Source organism: Drosophila serrata, unplaced genomic scaffold (assembly GCF_035046125.1).
Source record: "Drosophila serrata isolate PLE 108 unplaced genomic scaffold, ASM3504612v1 contig_241, whole genome shotgun sequence".
NCBI classification, from domain to species: domain Eukaryota; kingdom Metazoa; phylum Arthropoda; class Insecta; order Diptera; family Drosophilidae; genus Drosophila; species Drosophila serrata.
The window spans coordinates 4273452-4286669 of record NW_028257139.1 but is presented as its reverse complement, the minus strand read 5'-3'; the positions used below and the strand labels follow the sequence as shown (position 1 = coordinate 4286669).

The following is a 13218-nucleotide window of genomic DNA, read 5'->3' as shown; positions in this document are numbered from 1 at the left end:
AATTCATGTAAGTTACTTTATTTATTTAAAAAATAATATGGCATGTATTTATTTCATATTTTGTTTTTTAAATCTTTCCAAATTAAAAACAGATGAAGTGCTCATTCAATTTTTGGCCGAACCTTTAACATTTTAAAATTTTTTTATTTAAATTTAGTGAAACCAATCAAAAAAGTATTAAAATATATATTATGATTAAATTAATTATATTTATAAAATAAACAAAATGTATTTATATTAATTTTTTAATATAAAAATGAATAGAACACATTTAATATGTATCCATACATAGATGTAAGTGAATTTCTTTTATGGTTTCTATGTATCTTTCAGGCGTTTATGAAACATAATTAAGAGTGAAAAACAAAAGTGTCATTTGCAATGCAATATGTATTGCCAATGCGTAGTCCTCCAGATAAATAAGGAGGCGGAAGACATGACGTGCACGCCCTGAAGACAGGCAAGGTAGAGAAGGACCTCGGTCTGGATAAGGAGATAAGTCTCTGAGGTGAAGTTGAGCCCGGTACCCATATCCTCAGGGGGCAGCTCAATCTCCATAAGAGCCGTTCGGTTTAACCTAACCTAATCTAACCTGATCAGCCCAACTCAGAAGCGGCATATCAGCAATGAAAATAATTACTCTCGGAACTTGCCTGGAATAAAGATTCAACTCATTAGGAAACCTTTGGAAACATCTGGAAAACACTGATATTTCAAGAGTGAATACCAATTTCCTAAATTTTCTGTATATATATAATAAGGATGACTTGTAGATTTGCATTTAGTATATATGTAGTAGATGTTCGCTTACTGCTTCCATTTTTTCTGCACAATAACTTGTTATCAGCTTTATTTATTTATTATGATGTATATATTTTATGAACAATCAATATTGTTTTATTTTGTTAATATAAAATGTTTCGCTAATAAAGAAAATTTATTAATTGGAGATGGGCGGACAGCGAATAAAATTATAGAATATTGATCGTTTTATCGATATACTTTTTATATACCAAAGTCACTGTTTTTTCTAAGACTGCATATTTCGTCTGAAGGAAATATTTAACTTTTTTTTTATTAATAAAGCGTACTTTTCAAGTATGTGATTTGGATAATTAGTTGAAATTTAATATTAAAAGCGAATATACATTTATAAAAAATATAAATTAACTTGTTATCGAGATCAATTATTGATATTTTTAATAAAAAAAAAATTCGATTTATGTTGCTCATTAATGCATTTTTTTGTTTCATCAGAAAAAGTAAAATAAATTCTGATTAATAATAATATTCTGACAATTAAATAAATATAATTAGTAATTTTAGTGGGAATAAAATGTTTTTATTGTATAACTACTTATTTAAATAAATAAAAATAATGGTTTGTCAAAAAACATTATCATAAAATTTAAATTTCATTAGATCCTAGTTAACTTTTGTTCCATATTAATCTGCTTAAGTAAAGTAAAGATAAAGTTTAAGTTTTTAAAAATAAAATTATAAATAAATATTTATTTACAAGGAGCATCACTGAAAGTGAGCTGGGTACTCAAGCTTTCTTTAGTGGTTAATGTATTAGCTAAAAGCTTTTTGGCTTAAACTGGCCTAATAAATAGGTATAAATGAAGAATTTATTTTTAAAATTAAGTTTAAGCAAAGTTGAAGTTTAAGTTTAACCATTTTCTTAACTTTTTTCTGAGTTATCTTACAAAAATATACTTTTATATATTTTTTTTCCGACCTACAGTACGTATACTTGATGCGTATACTTGATGCGTAAACTTATTACGTATACTTGATGCGTATACTGAATACGTATATTTGATGCGTAAACTAAATACGTATACTTGATGCGTATACTTAATACGTGTACTTGATGCAAATTCTTGATACGTATACTTGATCATTGACTGATCCCTTTAAAATTTTTTATTTTGATCTTACATTAATATATATATATCTATTTCATGCCTAAACGAAAATGTACTTTTTTTAAAGTAAGCTGAATTTTACATAATTTCTGAAAAACTTGAATAAAAATAAACAACAAAGATAACTTATTGAAAAGCCGAAAAGCAGCTTGCTATTAAATTATAGGATCGTATTGGAAATCAATAATAACTAAGCTTAAAATGTTCGCCTTCTTGAATCGATATTTTTTAACTTTTTTATGTGGCATTTTTTTTTTTTTCAACAAATTAAAGTTTAAAAAACTCATTACTTAGCCAGGGCATTAATTTAAATTCGGAAAGCTTTTCTATGTTAGTTTTTATTGGGTTAATAAATCAGCATACTCTATTTAAAATTGAAAAAAGATCAAATTTTTGGCAATTTTAAGAAATTTTATCGATGTAACCCCTTATAAAATTTTTAACAAAATTACGGAAATATATTTCCCGACCGGAAACGGTTAGAGCCGATTCGATCTAACCGATGCTGATGAAGAATATATATGATTTACAGGGTCGAAAATGACTGATTCACGGCTTTATAAGCTTTTGACTAGATGTTTCATACCCTGCACTTAAGAATCCTTATATAGAAGATTTCCATTTATTGTTTTAATTTGTTTAATAAATATAAATATAAATTATTTACAGTGATAATTAAAATTTGTAACTTAAATTTTAGAATATCAAGTTAAAAGTAACTAACAAGCAGCGTTTGTTATACGTAATACGAGCCCTGGTAAATCGGCCAAAGCAAGCAGTGCAAGATTTGTTGTGCCAACACAGGCTGCCGCCTCCTCTCACGCTCTCTCTTTAGAGAGCAGTATTATCCTTAAAGCAGAAGAGAGAAAGAGAGAGAGTGGAGACGCGCGCACAAACGAATCCTTGACGCTCGTTACTTCGCTGGCAGCGCTGTCAACGTAGAACGTCAACGTCAACGCACTGCCATGGCTCCGCCGCCCCCGCCATGGCGGCTTAAAGGGGGAAGCGAAGTGAAGCAGGCGGAAGGCGGGATAGGCACAGGACGAAGTACGGGGCGCAGGACTCCCGAGTCCGGGTCCACAGTCCCGGAGTCGTCGTCGTCGTAGTCGTCAGTTTTGGACAAACACTCCGAGAGGCACGTCAGGGCCAAGCGCGCGCGCTTCTCGTGTCTGTGTGATTCTGTCTGTCTGTCTGTCCGCCGACTTGTGCGTGAACGTGAACGTGAGGAGCGTGTGTGTGTGTGCGTGAGCCAATGGCTGCCGCCGTGTTAGCCAATTCCTATACTCTGGCAACAACAAATACCGTGCCGTAATCGCCGTCAAGCTAAAGCTACGAAGAAAGTTTGGCCCGCAAAAAAAATTAAAGAAAATTCAAGTGCAAAGTATATATCAAATCAAGTGAAAGTTAAACCTAAAATACCCATCCCCCCTGTTTCTTATTTTTCTCTCTACCTTTTACCAAGAATAAGAATATCAGGAAAACGGGAAAAAATCATCTAAAAAAAGGGGGGAAAACAAAAACAATAAGCAACAGAGCGGCAACAACAATCAGCGTTAGCAACAAAATCAACAAAAGTTTGGCTTAGTCGGGGGGAGCACGGAGAATGTAGAGCGGTCTGCCATTTCAACCTGTCAAAAGTTAGTCGGACTCCCGAGCTTAATGTTTTATTTTCATTTTCATTTATATACATACATATATATATATATATATATATATATATATTTCTATTTCCACTCTAGTTTTTAGTTGCCATTTTCCTTCCTTTTCCACCCACAGAGCTCCGCGTTTCGTCCTCCGCGATTCCGTTGCTTTCTCTCTCCAACGAAGGCGTGGCGTGGGCGGCCTTCCTTTGCACATAGAATAAATTGTATACTAAATGCAGCATTATATTTTTATTTCAAGACTATGGGAAGAGTTGAGGAAAGTAAAGAGGAAAATAATTTAGCTTTAGAATGTGAAGCAAAATAATTTTAATACAATTAAAACACTAAAAAGTAAATTAAACTTATAAATATATTGCATTGTTCTTCTTTAAGAGATAGACATTGATAATTAGATAGATAGATATATAAATAAATAGGTATTTAGATAAATAGATAGGTAAAAAGGAGAATAGTTAGATAGATAGATAAATAGTTCGAGTTTATTTCTTTCAAAGGCTTCAGAAATACTACCGTAGAATCCTGCGACATCTAGAATTTCCTATGTCTCTGTGTGAGATTTCGTTGTATCTAGGAATTACGTACACATTTTTCACTAGGAATACGGTTTTTTAGATTTATTTATTATGGAAAAACACCAAATTTTTTAATATTTTCCCTATTATTATTAAAATAATAAATTATTTTCTTTAGTTTATATAAATATGAAACTGAAAATATGGGTTTAATCAGGTTACTTTTGACATAAAATATTTTTTTTTATCAATTTAAGACACCAAACTTTGAAAAAACCCCACAGTTTTACATTAAATAAAGAAATTATAAAAAATTTCATATCAGAAACTTTATGGATTTTTAAAACCAATAATAATGAGTCAAAAAATTGTGTTAAACAAAGAACCGACATTGTCTAAAATTTTCATAGCATACTTTTATGCACCATCTGAAGCCCGTAGACATTTCTATAACATTCCCGATTAATTTCCTTTTATTTGATTTTAAAACCCCTTTCTATAAGATTTCCCAAGTCTTAACTAGTTAATTTTGTAATTTTCAATTATAAAATATTTCCTGCCCATCTAGTTTTTCTTCTGTGTACCTGAGACTTAATTCTTATGGGAATGACGACCGCTCAAGGAGTTTTCCCTAAGCGCGTTCGCCTGGTCTGCTGATGATAGATGGTTTTCCAGGGGGAAATTCTACCACAATTTACGGTTCAAATGTCAACTCGCGAGTCGCATGGATAATTTTGCTCACAATAATCTATGTGCGGTCTATGTGTTGGCCATTCGCTTTGTGTGCATTACTCATACGCCGCGTTGCCGCGAGCGAAGCATGAAAATGAAATCATACCAAAACTACACTGGGAAGCAATAAACGTTAAGCTCACCTACCAACTGTCAGTGGGTTCGAGTATGTGTGATGAAAATTGTGAAATGCGTGCCATGGCAAAAAAAAAAAAAACAAAAGGCAGGGAAATAAATGAAAATGAAATGAAATGAAACAGACCAGCAGCAATAAAAACGGGTCAAAAAGAGGGGGCGGGGGTCGCTAATGTCCGAACCTGGCCGAAAGTCCAGAGTCACGCGAAGTTGCAACAACAACAGTAGATGGAGTAAGCATTTTTTTTGAACACTGCCAAGGTGAACCAAGGATGTCGCTGAAAACTCGTTAGATCGCACAGAGCGAGAGGGATCTGCCACATAAATCAGGGACTGCAAATGAAATGCAAATAGATTGAAAAATAATAAGCAAAATGCCATATGGCACACGCTGGCAGCAGCTAGGAAAATGGGAAAAGCCGCCGTCGCACAAAATGTGTAGCATAAATAATTCCGCCCACAAAAAGGTTACACAGTCACTAGGGCGACACCATCAGCAGACAGGCGAACGCCGGCGTTGGCTTCAAAGCTGGCAGAGAAGCTCAGTTTCTCTCTGAGAACTTTTTCTCTCCCTCTCTCTTTCTCTTTGTCTGAGAACTCTCTCTGCCAAGCTAAGCTCTCCAAGTGCTCTCCCACTTTAAACTAACCTACATCAACAGCTGTGACTTTGAGAAGAAAAAGAGTGCCGCCCACGCAAGCCGCAAAATGTGAAAATTAAAATGCAAAATAACGAGAACAAACCCCATAACTTAATTAAAACTTTAAATAACTAAATGATATAATAATTAATTGCTGTTTGTCTTATTTTTTAGTGTTTTAAAAACTAATGTGTGTGCAAACTAGCGAGTGGCGTAAACAATAGGAAAAGAACTCATGAAAAAGCCCGAGCGCGCTTTTCTCTGACTGTCGCCTTCTGACTTTCTTCATGTCTGTCTCTGTCTCTCCATCTCTCTAACCTGCCTGTCGCTCTCTCTCACTCTCTCTCTCTATCACTTACTATCTCTTTCTTTCTGTGTCTGTTTCCTGCGGAACAGCTGTTTCCAAAAACCTAACTCTCTCGCTTCTTTAAACTGCGCCGACGCGTGTGTACATAACCTCAATCGTCTCTCTGGATGTTGCGGTAGGCGAGAGAAACGGAAGCCAAGTGCAACGCCAGGAGCAGGAGGAGCAAGAGGCCTAGGAGCAGCGGCAGCAGAGAGGCAACGGAGCAGCGTTGATGCCGTTGCAGCTGCTGCTGCGCAGCAAGCGACGACGACGACAGCAGCAGCAGCAACAACCACCGCAACAACAACAACAACAGCAGCAGCAGCAGCACAAGGAGCAGTAGCAGCAACAGCAACAGCAGCAGCAGCAACAACAGCAACAGCAGCAACATCAACAGCAGCAGCAACGCCAGCAGCAGCAGCGGCGGAGGCAGCAGCAACAATCAGCAACATCAGCGCCCTGTGTGCACCGACAATAATATGAGGAGTGGCAGTTCGGAATTACTACTCGAGCAGCAACAACAAGAGCTACGGTTACGTAAAATCCGAGAACTGGCTCCAAAAAAGAAAAATGGCAATCGGCGCTTTCGTTCGTGGCGGGAACGTGCGCGTTTCTATGGCACCTCGACACTGGCCTTCTTCTCGGTGACCGCCGGCGCCTCGCTGCTCTTCCTTGTACCGCTCTACGTTGATCCGGCCATATCGACGCTAAGCCACGATTTTATTGAGAATCCAACGCTGTGCACGACAACGCGTCGCGAGGATCTCGTTGGTATATTTAATTGCTCGTGGAGCTCCTGTCGCGAGGGCTGCACCTCGGACCTATATCGCTGCGTTCACATCTACGTGACGTTCATTGAGCAGAATATCACGATACCGGCCAATATGACCGATTATAGCAACTATACGGCGGACTGGGAGCAATCCGGTGAGGCCACGCTCCTGGTTAACATCAAGGGATGCGGTTATCCGCCCACGGTGACATGCAAGGATTTCAATGGCTACTATGGCATCGAGGGCGCCATCTTTCCGTGTTTTTATTCGCGCAAAAATAAGACAGTGGTCCTAACGTCCTACAACCATGACAACCAGGTGGCCATGATCATTCACTTCTTTGCGGTGCCCTTTGTGATAACCGTCATCTCGTCCATTGCCCTGTGCATTATGCACTGTGACTGCCGCTGCAAGAAGGATCGCAGCCATCGAAGGAATAGGCCTCAATGCCGAAGGCCGCGCATCGAAAATCTCAGGTGAGTGATTAATTAGGAGAGTAATTAATGAATCTAAATAAGGATTGGGTAAAAGTGGCAACAAGATTCGAGACAGGAAGTCAGTTCTAAGGCAACTTCCGGTTTTGATCTGTAATAACATTTCCTGGCTTCACATCTAATTATACTTAAGTCCATTATGAATTGAGATTCTTATTAACATATGAATAACTTATTGACTTTACCTTTACCCCTCAGTTACCATTTAAAAGTTCTGCCTGCCTTGCTAATTTCATTTCTAATTAAACGAATTTGTATAAAACGTGCTGTCTGAATTTGAAATGTCAGGGATTTACAAAATATTAGTGCTTCTCGCACACCAGTGGACGGGGGAAATTTATTTGCATATTCGCTGAATTTAGAACGATTTTCGTTTTATATGTACATTCCTTCCATTTTTTTTTTGGCCAGTAAGTTAATTTAACAAAACTCTGCCAGCAGGAACTTCCTTCCTGGCTGGCGATATTTGCTTTCCTGGCGTCAGCGTAATTTAAATAATTCACTAATGACAGTTTCTGGTGTGTGTGTGTGGGAGGGTGTGCGGTAGGGGACGTGTCAAGGGCGGGGTGCTGTTGTTTTCTTTTTTGGAGTAATATGCGGTCTAAATTATTTATAAGACCAGCAGGCGTCGCATGTATGTATGTATGTGCTGCCACTGTGCACCGCATTTAAGGCATTAGCGCACGCACCAAGCACGCACCACATTGCGTATGATTGATATGTTGAGCTGTTGACAGAGCCGCCGGGGGCTGGCATTGACTGCTAATGGAAGGGGAGGAGCAGGGGGGGCATTAGCACTGACTGTGGCACACCAGCTGACAATTACATTTGTCCTGCAAGTAAATATGTAGTCCTGGCCATCGATTCAGGGACACACACCAACTCCTTGCAGCTGGTCTTTAATGCTTTACTCGTTTTTATTGAATTCCCTTTTCGACTCGGTGGCTTTATCGAATCTCCAGCTCCATTGTTTGTTGCCTACCATTATCTCCTTTATTTCTTGTTTTTTTCTGCGAGGAAATTTCCATCAGTTTTCAATTCTCATTGCACATCGATTCAATCGATAATGAATTGGTGGTCTGTGCCGCCCTTGTCCCCGCACTGAAGGCAGTTCCTGTGCCTGCTTTTGTCCGCCCATCCACTTGGTACGTGCATTATTCAAATGTCATGCCAGCCAGGGCTCTCTCACATGCCAGCCAAGTTGGGCAATTCCAGTTCGACGAGTGTGTTCCCCTCATTTTGGATCCTTTGTTTTCAGCTCCTTGCTGGGCTTGGCCGATAGCCTTTATCTGGGTGGGCATCATTGAAATGCGAGGAGGCACCCTCTCTCGCTTGGAGATCATCGCAAAATTTCCATGTATAATCAAGTGTGGCCCAATTGCGGTCAAGTTGCACTTGAGGAAAAATATCCTTGAAAATCGGTCATCAATTTGGTGGCTTTTCAATATATTAAAATTGAACTGAAAGGAATCAAGCACTGAACGGAATCTAGTGGGGATAACAACTTGAATGTCTAATCATTCTTTTAGTAAATTAAATTCTTTCTAGATTACTTTATATACCAAAATTCATTGGGAAATTGTACAGTAATATAATTATATTAAAGAATTACTTATCGTTTTCTTATAAACACTCTCCAGATTTTTGAGTTTTTAGATAAAAAATATCCTTTTCATAATGGCTACATACTAAGTGTAATATCTAATAGATTAATTATAAAAATAAAATAAATAAATAATAAAAATAAAATACTAAGTGTAATATCAAAATAGTCTATATATTTATAGGTAATATTACTTTTATTAATTTATGTATATTTATACTCAAAGCTTTCGGTAATGTCTTTCTTATTTTGAAATGATCCTTGTGCAGTTTAGGATTAAATTCACGATTTTATTAATATTATAATATTTTATGGTGCCGCTGCTTACTTGTAGGTTTTTATATGGATAAAAAATTGTTTTTTTTTTTTTTTTCCCTTATAGCCAACTATTTTTTTATGCTATTGAGCAATCCTTATTCATTGGTAAAATTACTTTGATGTAATTTATGTGCTCCAATTGCTTTCGAACTTTAATTTGTATTTCTTAAGCAAACATACAAAAGACTAATAGAAATAAAAAAATATAATCATAAATATAAACATAATGAAATCATAAAATAGTTTTTAAACCCCAGCAGGGTATTATAATTTTACTCAGGATCTGGTGATGATGTAAAGAAGTCATTTTCCTATATCTTATATATATTCTAGATCAGCATGAATAGCCAGTCGATCTAGCCATGTCCAAGTTTTATAAGGGCTTACATCGTTAACATTTTTTTTAAATTGAAAGAAAAATTTAATTTTTTAAATTTAAAATTTAATATGCAGATTGGTTAACCTAATAATAATTAGCATAGCAACGCTTTCTAATTAGAATTTAATGGATTTTTGGCTTTGTTATGATTAATTTCTACTACCAGGGCATAGATTTTTCGGGTTCCCAAAATTAGCTTCCTTTCTTATTTTTTCTTGTCATAAATTAAGTTCTTAACATCTTAACAGTATACTATCTTCTTGAAACTATAACTAATATGTGTATAATATTTCAGTTTACACTAGAAAGGATTCTTATGTTTTATTATCATACAATTTGTATATTTTATCTTCATTATACCCTTGCAGGGTATTATAATTTCAGTCAGAAGTTTGCAACGCAGTGAAGGAGGCACCTCCGACTATATAAAGTATATATATTCTTGATCAGGATCAACAGCCGAGTCGATCTAGCCATGTCCGTCTGTCCGTCTGTCCGTTTCTACGCAAACTAGTCTCTCAGTTTTGAAGCTATCTGAATGAAACTTTGCAGTTAGTCTTCTATATACTCTCACTCGTATATATGTCGGAACGGGCCGGATCGGACGACTATATCATATAGCTGTCATAGGAATGATCGGAAAAGTTTTACAAAAAAAATTATAAAATTTTTAGTTTTCAACAGAATTTAATCAAATTTAAGATATAGCCATTTCATATTATTCTATAATTTTGTGTAAAATTTTATGAAAATCGGACTAATATATCATATAGCTCCCATAGGAACGATCGAGAAATTTGAGAGGAATGAGAATGGCGGTGGCTGTTGTCGGAAGACTGACAATCGCGGTGGCGATAACATTTTTAGTTTTCAACAGAATTTAATAAAATTTGAAATATAGCCATTTCATATTATTGAAAATCGGATTACTATATCATATAGCTCCCATAGGAACGATCGAGAAATTAATACAATTAAATTTATAACTTTTTTAGTTTTCAGCTGATTTTCATCAAATTTGAGGTATAGCCATTTTATATAAGTCTTAAATTTTGTGGCAAATTTCATAAAAATCGGACGACTATATCATATAGGTGCCATACAAACGATAGTTTGATGTAGAGGAAAAATGCAAATCTGTGAATGTAAAACTGCAAATATAATATGTATAGGTGAATGAAATGAAAGCAGGTATTACTTCATTGTTTTTAACACAAATATATATAATTTATATTGTATGGATTCCTATTCATAGAAGTTCTATCTGCGTGCCGAAGTTAGCTTCCTTTCTTGTTTTTTTTTCATATAGAAAACTCAGTCTGAAAAGTATTGAAAGACACCGCTTGAGTCTTCTTCAATAAAATATTGTCTCTTAAATTTCTTGTAATATTATTTTTACTTTCCACAGTGTAACTCCGGCTATGTGCAATGTGCGAATAAGTCTGTGGATAGCTGCAGGTGCATTTTCAACACATATTCCACCCCACAGAAAAAGTTTTTAGTTTGAAAATTCTTCCTTTTCGCCACGAAAGCGAAGCACCGGCAGGTGCTGTGTTTGAAATTTATCTAATGCGCATATATTTTTATTTTTTTTTGGCTTGTTTTCAACGGAAATCACTAATAAAAACAATCGAGAAAGAGCTGTTGAAAAGTTGCGAAACAAAATGGCGTCAGCGTGCGCCGATTGTTAATGCTATCTGCCATGCACACACACACTGAGAGACACCCCCAGGACACCCCACACACACACACACACACACACGAGACATCGTCCCGTGTGTGTTACATAATCAGCTTACCTTTCGCTGATGCTATTCCTTGTCGCTTTTGTCTGCGACTTTGTTTCAGTCACAGTTTGCAGGACCTCGGATTTGTAGGATATTCATTCACATGGCGGCACTAAAAACTCTGCTCGAAGGATATGCAAAATAAATGCAAAAATATCGTCTGCCAGTTGGTTGCATTTAAAAAAGGTTAAAAGGTACAACAAAAAAAAAACAGAGAGGGGGAAGAGGGGGAGGTGGATAACTCAGTGCCAGCTGGCTAATGATTATGGCTCACGTTGCTGCCATTGTCGAGTGCTCCGCATTAGCGCCACTCTCTCTCTCTCTCTCTCTCTCTCTCTCTCTCTCTCTTGGGCCACTCAATCATTTGGCCATAACGCAACTAAATCGCAGCCAATAAAGCAGCAGCCAAACTGCCTGAGCAACTAAGTAGCCAGCAGGAGTTAAAAGCCAAGTAGCAGTGAGTTCAATATTTATGCAGGTTTCGATAGGGAAATACCCTGGAGTAAGGGGGAAATAAAAACATTAAAAGAAATTGAAATTAAATTAAGTAATGTGATCATTAATACGCTAGAGTAAGGGAATAAATTTACAGAAATTGCAATTAAATTAAGTAAAGTGTCCTTTAATCCTACTTAAATCCTACTCAGAAATTTGAAAGCCTAAAACAATGCACTCCAACTAAGTAAAGTGTGACTGAAGCAAAAGTTTTATTTCGGAATAATGAAATCGAGGAGAGCTTCACAATTTCATTAAAGGACCATATTAACAGAAATTAAATATGGAAATGTGATCTTTGATAATGCCTACATATAATTTGCTTTAACAATTTCATTTCCTAGGACAATACTAATGCTTATATCAATATACTCCAACTAAGTAAAGTATCATTGAAGTATCATACCGGGAAGATTAAATCGAAAAGAGCATGAAAATTGGAGTAAAGAATCAAGAATTAAGTATGAAAATGTGACTTTGATAATTCCTACATTTAAATTGTTTTACCAATTTCATCTCACTCTTGGACAATACTAATGCTTATAACAATATACTCCAACTAAGTGAAGTGGCATTGAAGCTAAAGTTTTATCCCGGAAAGATTAAATGAAGAAGAGCTTCAAAATTGCAGTAAAGGATCAAATTATACAGAAATTAAATATGGAAATGTGATCTTTGATAATTCCTACTTTTAATTTGCTTTACCAAATTCATTTACAGAAATTAAGTATGGATATGTGATTTTGATAATTCCTACATTTAATTTGTTTTACCAATTTCATTTCCTTGGACAATACTAATGCTTATAACAATATACTCCAACCAAGTGAAGTGGTATTGAAGATAAAAATTTCATCCCGGAATAATGAAATCAAGGACAGCTTCAAAATTAGAGTAAAGAATTTACAGAAATTAAATATGGAAATGTGATCTTTGATAATTCCTACATTTAATTTGCTTTACCAAATTCATTTCCTAGGACAATACTAAGGCTTATAACAATATACTCCAACCAAGTGAGGTGGCATTGAAGCCAAAGTTTCATCCTGGGAAGATTAAATCAAGAAGAGCTTCAAAATTGCTATTCCGATTTTGCAAAAGCAAACCGAGTTCATAGTTTTGTGGTTCCCCTGGCGAGGGTATTGCCACCATCAGCATCTTCTTCAAGTGCAGCTCAAACAAGAGTTTAAGGGTTCAGCAGCTAGGGGAGGAGGGGGAGGGGTTTTGGGAAATAGGGGTTTGTGGTGCAAGATGGAGGGGCAAGGGGGTTCGTTGGTTTGTGGGTGCCAACGGGGACGAAATGCTCCTAGTGTGGCCTACTTCTGTTTCTGCTTTTGCGGCTGCCTAGAAGCGTTTTCTTTTTATCCTTTTTTTTGCTGGTTGTTCTTTGTGTGCGAGTGTGCGAGAGTGT

General features: G+C 36.3%; 1 protein-coding gene across 2 annotated transcripts in view; it reads left to right on the top strand.

The window, feature by feature from the left end:
• The first annotated feature begins 3010 nt into the window (after positions 1-3010).
• Positions 3011-13218, top strand: part of Teh1 (tipE homolog 1 phospholipid transfer protein) — a 38595-nt gene continuing 28387 nt past the window's right edge. Inside the window, exons 1-2 of one of the 2 annotated variants that reach the window (XM_086832019.1) lie at positions 3011-3312; positions 5787-7207. In XM_086832019.1, coding sequence (XP_086688145.1) covers positions 6438-7207 — 770 coding nt within the window. In that variant the 5' untranslated portion in view covers positions 3011-3312; positions 5787-6437. The remainder of the gene's footprint in view (positions 3313-5786; positions 7208-13218) is intronic. The other variant, XM_020958275.2, reaches the window with a different exon arrangement.